The sequence below is a fragment of the Crinia signifera genome, chromosome 2, assembly GCF_055691185.1.
Source record: "Crinia signifera chromosome 2, ASM5569118v1, whole genome shotgun sequence".
Classification (NCBI taxonomy): Eukaryota; Metazoa; Chordata; class Amphibia; order Anura; family Myobatrachidae; genus Crinia; species Crinia signifera.
In genome coordinates, this window is record NC_139218.1 from 46,546,899 (window position 1) to 46,560,409 (window position 13,511).

Below are 13,511 nucleotides of genomic sequence, written 5' to 3' on the forward strand. Positions count from 1 at the left end.
GCATCGCATCGATGGTCGCATGCGATGCGATGTGCCCGATTCGACCCGATTTAGAAATCGGCAGCCCAGATACTACATAAGTACCATTACATTTTTCATATAAAAAAAAACAAGATTATACTTAATTTGTAGCTTACCATATCGACTTCTGAGATGCTGTCTATACTTTCTATCTGTACATCGATGCCAACAGGAATTGCAGAACCTTAGAAACAACAAAAGTTTGGTTTGGTGAAAAGCAATAGTAATGATAAGTTCTAGACCAGGGTTTCCCAATCTTTTTTGATTCATGGCACCCTAGAAAATCAGAATTTTTTTCATGGCACTACCAGGTCCAAAAAAATTAATTAGATTGGGTTTATATGCGATTCTTAGGGTCAGTTATGTGGTAAAGGGCAGGATTTGCTTCTGTTTGTACACATTCTATGATTGGCAGCCACCAGCACTGGTTTTGCTCCTAAATAATTACCATTAATAATTTGAGTTTGTCCTGGACCACCAAGCCGCGGCACCCCTGCATGTGTCTCGAGGCACCCCAGGGAGCCACGGCACACAGTTTAGGAACCACTGTTCAAGACCATTAACACATGTTGGTGCACTTTAACTGATTACATTGTATAGGAGACATAAAGAACCATTTCCTTATTGATTATATTATAGCTTCTACAACATTTTATTGTATATTACTTTTTATTTTATTACAAGTACTAGTTTATAGTTACTGTATAACCCAGTGGTTCCCAAACTGTGTGCCTAGGCTCCCTGGGGTGCTTCGGGACACTTGCAGGGGTGCCTTGGATTAGTGGTCTAGAGGCAATTGAAATTATTTATGGTCATTGTAAAAGGCAAAAACATTGCTGGTGGGCTACCAATAATAAAATATGTGGACAAACAGAAGCTAATCCTGGCCCTCACCCATAAATAAACCTATGTATGACATACAAATCAATTTACAGAATAAGAAACTTTTGGACTAGGGGTGCCGTGAAAAAAATTCTGATGCTCTAGGGCAGGCATGTCCAACGTTGGCCCTCCAGATGTTTTGAAACTACACATCCCAGCATGCTTTGCCACAGTTTTGCTATTAGAGAATGCTAAAACTATTGCAAAGCATGCTGGGATGTGTAGTTTCAAAACATCTGGAGGGCCAACGTTGGACATGCCTGCTCTAGGGTGCCGTCATTTTAAAAAGTTTAGGAACCACTGGTATAACCTAATGTGGCCCTTTTCTAGTGCCACTGATTTCTAGTCCTAGAGATTGCTCAGGTCTTAAGAGACCTCAGGGGAAATTTAATAGGATGAGAGATTTAGAAAGTGAAAGATTTGGTAATAAATCTCCATAACTTTTTTTTAAACCGGCAATCATTTACACTGCAAAACCAGTTGATTTTGATCTTACCAAATCTCTCACTTTTTGAATCTCTCATCCTATTACATTTCACCCAGCTTGTTTGTAGGCATCTCCTCTACAAACATCTTATGATCTATTAGATCAGGCATGTCCAAACTATAGCCCTCCAGCTGTTGTGAAACTACAAGTCCCATCATGCCTTGCCACAGTTTTGCTATTAGGGAAAGCTAAAACTATGGCAAGGCATGCTGGGATGTGTAGTTTCACAACAGCTGGAGGAGCACAGTTTGGACATGCCTGTAGATTAAATAAAAACAATTGGGTAAAAAAAATCCCAACAATTGGCCCGGATACTGACTTCAAAATTAGCTTTATTGCTACCACTAATCATAGGCCTAACCTTCATCCTAGGAAAAGCACTGACACTTTCATTCATAATGTCGACAATTGTGATGCTATCATTCTCACAATGTTAACATGTAAAATGTTGACATTGTCAGAATGTAGACATTAAGGTTTGGCGATTCATCAGTGTCTTTATAGTGAATGCCGACATGATCAATGTAGACATTATGACCAAGTCGAAATCCTTATGTGGACATTATGCTTGTTTTTATATGATACCACACCGCTCTTTTCCAGCATTTTATTTTATGGGATAAAAAGTCCCTATTTAACAGGGGGGGTAACTGCTGACAAATCACTGATTCCTCCTGCGGCCTCTCCATTTATGTAATGTGCCAAAGTCTGTTGTGCATCCTGAGCTTAAAATATAATGCCATCCTAGGTTGTCAATATGGTGCAATCATTGTATCGCCATTATAACAATATTTCTATTTAATATCATATGTAAATTTTTATTATTATTGTGATTTATTTAAAACTATATATATATATTTTTTTACTTTTTTCAAAAGTCTAAAGTTGCCCATACACTGAGGCGACTTGGTCCGATTTCGGCCGATTGCAACCAATTGGCCTGCTAAATCAGACCAAATCGCCTTTCCCTGACATGCAGTCGGGTCCAATGAGCGGTCCTGTGCACATCGGACCCAACCAGGTGGTTGGACCAGCTGGCCGTCCGACCACCCATTCTGGGACCTCCCCCCAGACGGCGAGGCGGGCGGGAAGCAGGGACGCATGCGATCCATCACAACGGATCGCATGCGTCCGTGCCGCGGGGAAGATCCTGGCGGCTTGCAGGGTATCGGTTGTCCGAACACTGCCGCAGCAGTGTATGGGCACCTTAACTGGGCACCTTAACTGGAAGCTCAAGTTCCCCGTATTTGGGTATCTAGTCTTCAGCTTCTGTGATCTTTAGAAAGATCTACAGTGCATGCTCACCACGCATTTGTGAAGTACAGATAACACGTAGCGTATTACTGGGCATGCACAGACTAATTGGCTTGCACGTCCCCTTTATCTAATTATGGGTAAATGTTTGTGTGGGCTCTACAGCCTGACATGTACAGTAATGTCCTTTTATTGAAACGTTAAACACTGGGACTGAAGAGTGAAGGCAAATGTACATGCATGATGTAGGTTACCCAAATACAGCGTCAAAAGTGAAAAAATAATAGTAGTTTTTTCAATAAATAAATATAATAATAAGTTACATATCATAAGAAATATAAATATTGTTATTATGCCATGGCGAGCGCATGGCAGCGAATCCTGTTTTTGATTCGCAGTGCGCTCGCCATGATTTTTCACTCCCCTTCAATTCGCTGCCAGACGCCAGCCCACACTATTCAATGGGCGGTATTCAATGTGAATACCCTGCGAGGTGCAGCGAATCCTTTTTAGGATTCGCTGCACATTCGCCACGTTCCGGAGCCAGCGGGCTCCGGTATTCAACGTGTCAGGGGCTCGCTGCCCCTGACAGGCGAATATGAGCTCCTGCGGCGATTGCCGCAGGGAGCCTCAGGACGGTGCCAGGCAGAGAGATGGTAGTCTCTCTGCCTAGCCCAGACCTTTGTGGGGGGTTAGGTGTGCTCCCCGGGTGCCAGGCAGCACAGGCTGCCCCCCCGGGGGTCCCAGCAGGCAAGCGTATATTCACTACACAGGATCGTAATGATCGTGCAGTGAATATATGAATATGTAATGAGCGGCTCCGCTCTGGCGCCACCTGCTGGCTGCTGTGTAAAAAAAAAAAAAAAAAAAAAATATTATTTTTAAAATTAAATATATATTCATGTGCTTACAGCACATGAATAAAAATAGCATGCCCCTCCTCAGAAGAAAATTCCTGATTTCTTGACACCAAATGTAAAAAACAGAACACTTTATTTTAAAAGTTCACATTCCACTTCACCATAAAAAGATAGCGATTGCTGATCGGTGAATCATGGTGACCAAAACCTTCAAATGTATTCGCCAACTGGTCATTGAATAGGGTGATTCACCGTTTTAGTCAGAAATTCGCCAAACAGCACAAATTCACCATAAAAACCTGGCGAATCAGGCTCATTGAATACCGCCCAAAGCATCAGGGGCTCGCTGCCCCTGACAGCGAATAGTGTGAAGAGTGACGAATCCCCCTGCGCAGATGCTCCATGCCTGTCTGGAGTCTGCAGGGGGATGGGAGGGACTGGTGTCGCGGCGGGGGAGCGCGCTGATGCAGGCGGGAGCCTCCGCACAGCCTGGGGACAGGTCCAGCAGCAGCAGAGCCTCCGGCTCAAGCAGTCCCAGCGCTGACATCACCGTGCTGTGGCTGCCGGAGTCAGAGGTCTGCTACTGCTGGAGCCGTCCCTGTCAGCTTGTCCCCCGCATATCTCTCCCCCCTCCCGTCCCCTCACCTCCCTCCCCTCACCTCACCCCCAGCAGAAGGGCTTGCAGGGTGCTGCTGGGGTCGGAGCCGCTGCACTCACTGGTCCCGATCATCGGGATCAGTGTTCAGTGAATATATGAATATTAATGAGCGGCTCCGGCTCCCGGCCCCCTGCTGGCGAATGTGTAAAAAAAAAAAAAAAAAATATTGTTTAAAAAAAAAAATATATATATATATTAAAAATATATTCATGTGCTGCAAGTATATGAATAAAAATAGCATGCCCCTTCATAGGAAAAATATTCTGATTTTTTAACACCAAAAAAAAAATTAAACACGCTTTAATTTAAAAGATCACATTACAGTTCACCTAAAAAAGATGACGAATGCTAAACGGAGAATCATGGCGAAAATCAATGGAGAAAGCAGTTCTCCATTTGAGCATTGAATACACTGTCGGCGAATTCCACTAAAAACCCCATTGAAAATCACAGGCGAATTGTGGAGAATAATTTACGGCGAATCGGCAGACATTCGCTGTTCATTTGTGGCGAATTGCCTCCTTTGAATAGGGAGAATTGTTTTTTCTAACAGAAAATTCGCCGTAAACCCAGCGAATTGCCAGATTCACTGAAAAAAACGGCGAATCTGAGGCATTGAATACTGGCCTATATATTGTAGACACTAAAACCTTTCTATTGCTTGAAGACGTGACTCACCTCCAAATCCAGGTCTCATGGCAAAGTCATGGTCATCTATGCGTAATAGCTGTTCCGACTTGACCTGGCGAACTTTAGTGCTGTCAATTCTCTTCATTTTACTGTAGAATTAGATTATTGTCATGTTAGTTATCCTTTCAGTTAATATTAATAAAATAATAATAATAAAATAATTATAATATATGTGATCATACTATATCCTAATTTCAACCCATAACTTGAGGTCTATTTACTAAGATTTGCATGGAGATCAATTGGACAAAAAATTGGAGAAAAAATACCATGCAGAATAAGCAAGAATGGGCACTGTCCCTCTAACTTCTCTTATTTCAGAGGCAAGTGATAGAACAGGCCTTGCAGACAAGGGACCTTATTCTGGTTCACATGCAACGCTGCAAACTTTTTACAGTGCTGCGTGTGATTTAAACGCCAGCCGCCTGCCCTCGCCGTGTTCTGTGTAGCCGACCATCGAATGATTTGGAGTGTGCATGCAAAACATAAGGCAGGTGCCTTAGTTTTGCACGTTCTCTGTACAGGAACAGGACAGGCAGCTGACATCCGGTGATGTCAGCTGCCCGCCCCCGGCAGCCGCGTCACTGCCAGATTTCCATGGGAATACCTAGCATTTTCATGGGAACACCCATGGGCGCATCCCCGGCCCGTCTCCCCACGCCCCTTACACTCACTGTTGTGTGTGAGGGCCGGGTGAATAATATATTGCACCATGGCCGCTCGCACACAGCTGTGCACATGTGCGTAAATGACTATGCGCATGCGCAGTCGCAAAACATCGCTCTCCTGCAAGTACATGCAGGGGAGTGTGGAAGCTTGCTTGACAGCCATGCCCCTGACATTGAATACCCCCCTAAGGGCCAGATTCCCTAAGCTTCAAAAGTGATAAAAAGGAGAGTTATAAACAGCCAGCCAAGCATTTCCTACCTGACATTTTTCAAACAGAGTCTGTGACATGGCAGGTAGGAGCTGATTGGCTGGCTGTTTATCACTCTCCATTTTATCACTTTTGAAGCCTAGAGAGTCTGGCCCTCAGTGCGCAGGTAAAAAAACAGCCAAAAACCAATGTACTGTAATTGGCAGCCGTGTCCCGGAAGGTGTGAACCCACCGCTTTGTGCTGGTGACGGAGGAGGAGCGCGGGCCCCGCAGTCATTGCCTGATGCAATGTGGTAGCTAGCTGATGCAATGTGGTAGCTAGCTGTGGCATAGCGGGACAATCCCTGGGAACAGCTGAAGCCTGTGGTTCTCAGTGCATGGAAGAGGAGGATGCAGGGTGAGGAGGGAGTGCCGTGTCCGGGGTGATGGTGCTGGCTGCTGGGGGGCATTGCTCCGTGCTACTGCTAATACCCATTGGCAGGCGTGTGTCCACATCTCAGGGGGCTAGGGGAATCCCACCTATGTGGCTGTGTGTGTGAGATCTATCTCATTATAATCTGCTGCCTTCTAACATGTTTTACAGTAGATCGGTTAGAAAAATGGGGACATCTAATAGTCATGTAGCCACTTCCACTAGTGTCATATGACCATGCCCATTGCCACGCCCATGACCATGCCCATTTTTCCGAAGGCGCGCGGCACAGTACCACTGAAACATTTTTCCTACTTGCACCACTGGACATCAGCTCTGGCTTTGACCAGCCTGATTCTCGCCAAGTAGGCCCTGGGTTACACTCAGAAAACAGTGGGAAAATCATTCGATGAGGAGTGAAATTTTCGCAAGCCTTTTGCAGCCTTGCACATGGCGGATTTTACGCTGACAGGGCGACCGCTATCTGATCGCAGAGCTCTGCAATTTAAATTCTGAATAACCCCCTGGGGAAATTTACTAAGATGTGAGTTGTATTTCACATGGGATGTTGCTATGGGCAACCAATCAGATCCTGCCTTATATCTTCTAGAAGGTGCTAGAAAAATGAGAAGTAGTTTCTGATTGGTTGCCCATAGCAACATTCCATGTGAAATACAACTCACATCTTAGTAAATTTCCACCCCTATGTCTTATACTGTATTATTTTCTCATATTTCCTCTATTTTTTATGATGTGATATATGCAGGGTTGCCGACTTTAAGATTCTCCTCTCCGGGAGAAGCCCGAAGAGGAGAGTTTCAGCAGCCGCTCAGGGGGCGGGGCTTACGAGTGACATCACTAAGCCCCACCCCCATGCTGGTAAAGCAGGGAATTCACGGATCTCCGTGGAGGGGGTGGGGCTAAAATTACACGATTGTGCCGTTTTAGCTCTGCCCCCTCCTCTGAGACCCGAGGATTGCGGCATTTTAGTGCCGCGTTTCCGGGGGACAGTGGGGGTCCCCCCTGAATCCGGGAGGGTTGCCCACCCTTCCGGGGGGCCGGGAGGGGGTCCCGATTTTCGGGAGACTCCCGGAAATTCCAGGAGGGTCGGCAACCCTGGATATATGTGGTACTTTGCAATCTATACATTGCAAGCAAAGCAAAAAACTGAAGAAAGAAAATGGCACAATGCGATTTTCCATATGTAATTGTTTGCTTTCAGATTGTACAATATAGCATTCTGTATCTGGAGTCAGAAAGGTAAAACATTTAATATTTTCTAACTAGATTTGCCTGTACAAGGCCTCTATAGGTTTATCATGCGGCACCTGAGTACCCCGAAGGCACAGGCGCTCGTATTTCTGGTGGAAATATTCCCTTGTTTATTGAGTAAATGGACGAGGAGAGTAATCTCTCTCATGTACTTTTTTGTTAATGCTTTAAAATCTTCTTTGGAATAGAACACAGACAAATAGCTTTGGGGAGGAGGGGCCGCTGCTCCCGGAGACCGGGGGAAATTGTAGGTTAATAACATTTTCACTGCGGATTCTTTTCTGAAAAGTCCCCAGCTCTTGCCGGCACCATCTGTCTGAGATGCTTCTCCTGTATTTGCCTGATGGCTGCTTCTTGTTTTAATTACGGCAGAAACAATACAGGTATACCACCATACCACAATGTTAAAGGATTGCGCTACCTAAAATGGAAAATGTCATTTTGGGAGGTGCCCAAATCAGTTACATATACAAAATATTGTTTAATTGGGTTCCAGAGTGCTCCTCAAATTGGGAGGTCCTTCTATATCTGCTGTGGTCCAGTGAATCTTCCTTTGGAGTCTTCCTTCCTCCCTTGGACCCTCTGCAGCCCAGAACACAGCAGCACATGATGGGCTGGGAAAAGAGTCTGCAGCCTCCTGTCACTTCCTTACCAACATGCAACTAACCCAGGTCCCTGTTGGGCCCCTCCAACAAGCCCAGGCCTCCATTCCTCTTTGCATCCATGAGGATGGCAGGCCTAACCACCTACTTGCTCAACTACCTCTCCCCCCCCCCCCCCCCCCCACACACACAGTGCAGTACTATTTTGCTGCTGAATTCTATCTTCTGAGGTCTTTCTGAGGTAACAGGGGAGCCAACAGGGTATGAGTACTGGTCAGCCGGGGCCACATACGGAGTTAGAGATATGCTCCATACTGTTCCCCTGAGTGTGCATGATTAAGGTCTTCGTTATAGTCTTTCTCAATCTCTAGCAGTGGGGCCTGCAAAATGTCTTGGTAGCACTGCTGGGTCATCACAGGCTATGCATAATGTTTGGCCGTGGCTTTGTCCTCTTAGGAAGGCCTCCTTTCTTTCTGACCAGGTTATTTGGGGTATGTGATGTAATGATATGAGGTGTTGATATACAAGAAAGTCTGAGAACCACTGTTCTAAGGTAAGGGGATGTCACCTAGGGTGGGGATGTCACCTGCAGCTTTTGTGGGACTGAGAAACCCTTGGCATTTACAAGGGTTCCTCTGTACCACAAAAGTTTTATTCTGAAAAATGTAATGTCATGGGCACAGGTTGTGCGGTACACAGCACACACCCTGCACCCATACATTATACTAACATCTCCGGTGTCGGCGCAGCACACATAAATGGATGCAGCCATTTTCCCAAAGATCTGCACATGCACATTAGAGAAATCACTGGGAAAATGGTGTGGGCACCATATTCAAGGAGACCTGCGCTTGTGCAATAGGCTCTAGCCCAATGCCAGAATCTACTCAGCAGCTGTACTGGCAAGTGGAAGGGAGAGGGCACTCAGAGATAGCACATAGGCCTCCTCCTCTCTTAACCTTTTGAGCGTCAACGTTGCTGTGAGAGACGTACAAAATATTCACTAAAGATGTCCGCCTCGCTCACAGTGACTGGTTGTTTTGTTTGGGGGGGGGGGGGGGGGCACAATATTTAACTAAACTTCAATTAATTGACTTCAGATCATTTGCCGGCAATAACTGAAGTGATTCATATTCCTCGACTACGGCCCTGGAATTGTGTAAGCTGACATTTTACACATCTCTCACACCAACGTTGGTACCTTACCCTGCTTTACATGTCTTGTTTGTCTATTTATGAATTCTGGCCTGGTATTGCCTATGATCAACTATGAAATAAAGATATATGCAGTTCATATGGAAAATACATGACTGAAAAATATGTATATTGGTCTTCTTATAGATTATTCCTTCCAAAGCATTAGGCACAGGCTGGCACGCCTTATACAGAGGGCTGAAAGAGATGATGTGGAATTAAAGGGTTGTGGTAGAGAGACATTGGATGTGTGTGTGTGTGTGTGCGTATAGGCATTATTCATAGAGAAATAACTATATGGCTACTCTAGGGACCTTATTCTGATTGACTCGCTAGGCTGCGAATTATGCACTCGCAGGCGGGGAGTAATCATTCGATGTTCGCTGACCATCGAATGATTTCTCCAGCACTCGCAGTTCAGAGACACCTATATAGTGACTCTAAACTGCGGGTGCCCTGTGCGAGGACGCCCTGTCTGGTGATGTCAGCTGCCCGCCCCCTGCATGTCCGTCACAGCCTCATTAGCCTGAGAACGCCCACTGGGCGTTCCCATATGCTAATGGAGTTGGCGAGCCCCCCCCCCGCCTTTCTCCGCCCCCCACTCGCTGTGTAGGCTGCATGCACCCGGCAAACCAAGCGTTCGCCGTGGGTACACGCACCCTGCGTCTGCACATGCGCACAAGCTCAACATTGGTCCTCCGTGTGACCGCACGGAGGACCGAATGGATCTGAATAAGGTCCTAAATTATAAGTAAACACCTCCTGTACCCCTGGTAATTATACATTCTACTATATTACCCTACATTGCACCCCCTTATTATGGGCCTGATTCAGACCTGTTTGCTAGGCTGCGTATGTTCGAATTCAGGGCGGGCAGTGATGTCATATGAATTTAGTTGACCTCCCCAAGCAGGCATCGGCACACCATTTTGTTTTTGTGGGCACGCCCATGAAACTCAGGTTTCCTCCCACAATCCCCCAAAAATATACTGGTAGGCTTATTGGCTGCCAACAAAATTAACCCTAAAATGAATGTGTGCGCGTGTACATGTGGTAGGGAATATAGATTGTAAGCTCCGGTGGGGCAGGGACTGATGTGAATGTTCAAATATTCTCTGTAAAGCGTTGCGGAATATGTGTGCGCTATATAAGGAAATGTTTATAATAATTATATATATTCTAAGAATGAGGAGAGAGGGCCCTGCTCGTGAGAGCTTACACCCTTTGTAGGAATCTAGATAGAGGGACACTAAACTCTTCTAACTGCTGCAAATACTTTTTGTCCCAATCAGCTGTCAAACATTTACCTTTCTAGCTGTGAATCTCATTAGCAGCTCTTTCATAAAAGGCAATTTATCACATTTGGTGGCTCGTTAAGCTGCTACTGATGAATGTGGATAATCCAGTTTTAATGCATCATGCTCATGTCATTTTTACAATATTAGAGCAGTGCTTCTCAGATCCAATCATTGGGATACATGTATACCCCTTATTCACTGGCTTCAAAGTCACAGGTTTTTGCATGTGAATGCGCAAAATGCAGGATTTTGGTCAGCTTTAACACAAACAACCCAGAACTAACGGTGTGCACACACCGCAGGATATGACGTGCTATGCGAGTCCCGATGCGATCAGGTCGCATTGGGACTCGCATCGCACAGCATGCATGTAATGGCACAATTTTGACTATATAGTGCAGATCTGCACTACATAGTCAAGGCAGCCAAGACTATCTGCCTTGCGATACGTGCACGCGCATGGGGATCACAAGCAGATTGCAAGGGTTAAAACCCTTGCAATCTGCCTGCAATGCCGACACGATGTTGACTATATCGTCAATATCGGGAGGCATATTGTACCGTGTGTGTGTACACACTATAAGTCCCGGGTACCTGCACCCGACCAGGATCAGGGAACTGAGACCAAGGTATTTGCAGGTTCATAGATTCGGTTATATTACCTGACCCTCTCTATGAGGGAGACAATGCTCTGTACCTGGACTTCCCTGGTAATGTAGGATTGCCATCACCTGTGGGGAGCTAGGTAATTGATAAGAAAGGTGTTTCACCACAGGTGATGGCAATCATACAGTACCAGGGAAGTCCAGGAACAGAGCATTTTCTCTCTCATGGAGAGGGTCAGGTAGGCAAGTATGGGTTATTCCTCAGGTTGCAGTGTACATGGGGTATAAAAGTGCCTATTTTCAAGGTCTTCTCACGTAATCTCAATTAAAATATTTATAACCACCTGGGGATCTTATACTATATGTCAGTCAGCAATGAATACAGCTGTGCTCCAGAAAGGAGATAGGAAAAACATGCACTGTTAGTGTGTCCTGAGCACTGGATATGAGAATCGCTGCATTAGACTAGAGCAGTCCTCCAGTATCCCGTCATGTTTTCATACCTATGGAAACAGGTGAGTTACTATCTCAAAACTGACTCACCTGTGCACTATTAAAGAGATCCAGAAAACATGTCCAGTTGGGGTACTTGAGGACAAATTGAAAACCACTGTATTAGCGGATCCCCAAAAAATGACCAGAAAAACTCCCTCTTACCTTGTGTTCTTCCGACTATCTCTCATGGGCACTGGGTGAATCTCCTCTTCCTTGGGGTGGTGGTGATGATGATGGTGGTGGTGATGTTGCTCATTCTGCCTTTGCGGATGGAAGCCATTGAGGACAGCCCCTGGCCACAGACTCGACAGTAGAAGCAATTTAATAATAAGAACCATCTCTTCCAGAGCACAGCAGTCTTGCAGTCTCCCCAATATCTCACATAACTATCATCTCCTTATCCTTGGAGGTCTGTCACTATCCCATTCTTACGTGAAGCATTTCCTGGGGCTGCTGGCCCTGCTGTATCCAGCTTAATATGACACAAAACTATCCAGGCTTTTCCCCCTGACACAGTTACAGGGACACATCCTCTGGTCTCCTTACCAGCAATTCCTAATTGCTGTGAGGTAACCTAGACAAGAAAACTGATTTTCAGGTCATTGGAGCATCATCCGGCCCAGATTCTTCGTTTTGTGGACCTACATAAGCTCAGCGCAGAGCTTACCACCCACACAATACATTCTAAAACACACTCCGGCATCAAAAGTAGTGATGTCACCATTTAATCTCCTTAATCCTACACACACCATTAAAAAAAAAAAAACTTCAATACACTAGAAAAGCTGGTCTTATTTTGTAGAGGTCATGGTTTTAATCTCTGCTATCCATCTTGAGACTAATTTTTCAAATGAGTCGCTTTGCTGAAAATAGATATGGAACAATGCGAGTCTGCTTCAGTCTGTGCTGTTGTATGAGATCATCTGGTGCTGTGCATAGGAGTGTGCCATGCAGACAACGGCTGGTAAAGCCGGCAATCGATACGTCTTTATTGGCTTTGCAATAACTGCCTAACTACCTGACCGAGGGGCAGATTTATTAAGCTCAGTGAAGTGATAAACTGTCTTGTTTTTTATCACCGGCCAATCATCTCCTACCTGTGAAGTTACAGGCTCGGTTTGAAAAATGACAGGTTGGAGCTGATTGGCCGGTGATAAAATCCAGACACTTTAACACTTCACCGAGCTTAATAAATCTTCCCCTGAGTTATCGAGTTTGCTTGAAGTGGCAAATCCAAACGCCTCTTCAAAAATCTAAAATCTGTACAATTTTCGTTTAAAGTTTTTATCCAATGAATGTGCTGCAATATTTTAGGGTTGTTGCACATTTTTACTTCCCAATCAGTACTGTTATGGGGGGGGGGTTTCATTCATGGCACCGATAGGGTCTCATATTGCAATGCGATCCTGGGCGGTAATATCCAACCCAGATCGCATTGATCGGTGATCTGTCATAGATGGGCCCCTATGACAGCTGAGGCACTGTCTCCCCTGCCTCACTTTGCTGCACATCTGTAATCCAAACTCACCAAATTAGCACTATATACTGATCGCTGTTTGGGATTTAATCCTTAGAGAAGGAGGTGGGACAAAAGGCTGTGGGGCCAATCGGTGGTTTCCCCTGTACCACTGTGGCCAGTCCAACCCTGAACACAGACCCATAGGACATTGAGGTGGTGACTGACTGCTGAGTGGTCAGGGACAGGTCAGGTGATGTCAAAACCAATTTTTTAATGTTTGATGGTTTTTGAGCTAAAAATAAAACAAAATGATTTTTGCCTTCTTTTTTAGTGGAATAATTAAGCAACATTCCAACAGCAGATTTTCTTCCATACGATTTCTTCCCCTATAACCAATGAGCTTCCTAGTAGTAATAATGGCACATGCACCTGTTTTGGACCCTGA

At 45.2% G+C, this 13,511-nt stretch overlaps 1 protein-coding gene across 1 annotated transcript in view; it reads right to left on the bottom strand.

The window, feature by feature from the left end:
- Window positions 1–12,323, bottom strand: part of GABRR3 (gamma-aminobutyric acid type A receptor subunit rho3) — a 39,278-nt gene extending 26,955 nt beyond the window's left edge. The window contains exons 1-3 of the mRNA XM_083171959.1: window positions 11,770–12,323; window positions 4,841–4,941; window positions 138–205 (exon numbers count right to left, since the gene is read on the bottom strand). Coding sequence (XP_083028085.1) covers window positions 138–205; window positions 4,841–4,941; window positions 11,770–11,945 — 345 coding nt within the window. The 5' untranslated portion in view covers window positions 11,946–12,323. The remainder of the gene's footprint in view (window positions 1–137; window positions 206–4,840; window positions 4,942–11,769) is intronic.
- Between the last annotated feature and the right edge of the window lie 1,188 nt (window positions 12,324–13,511).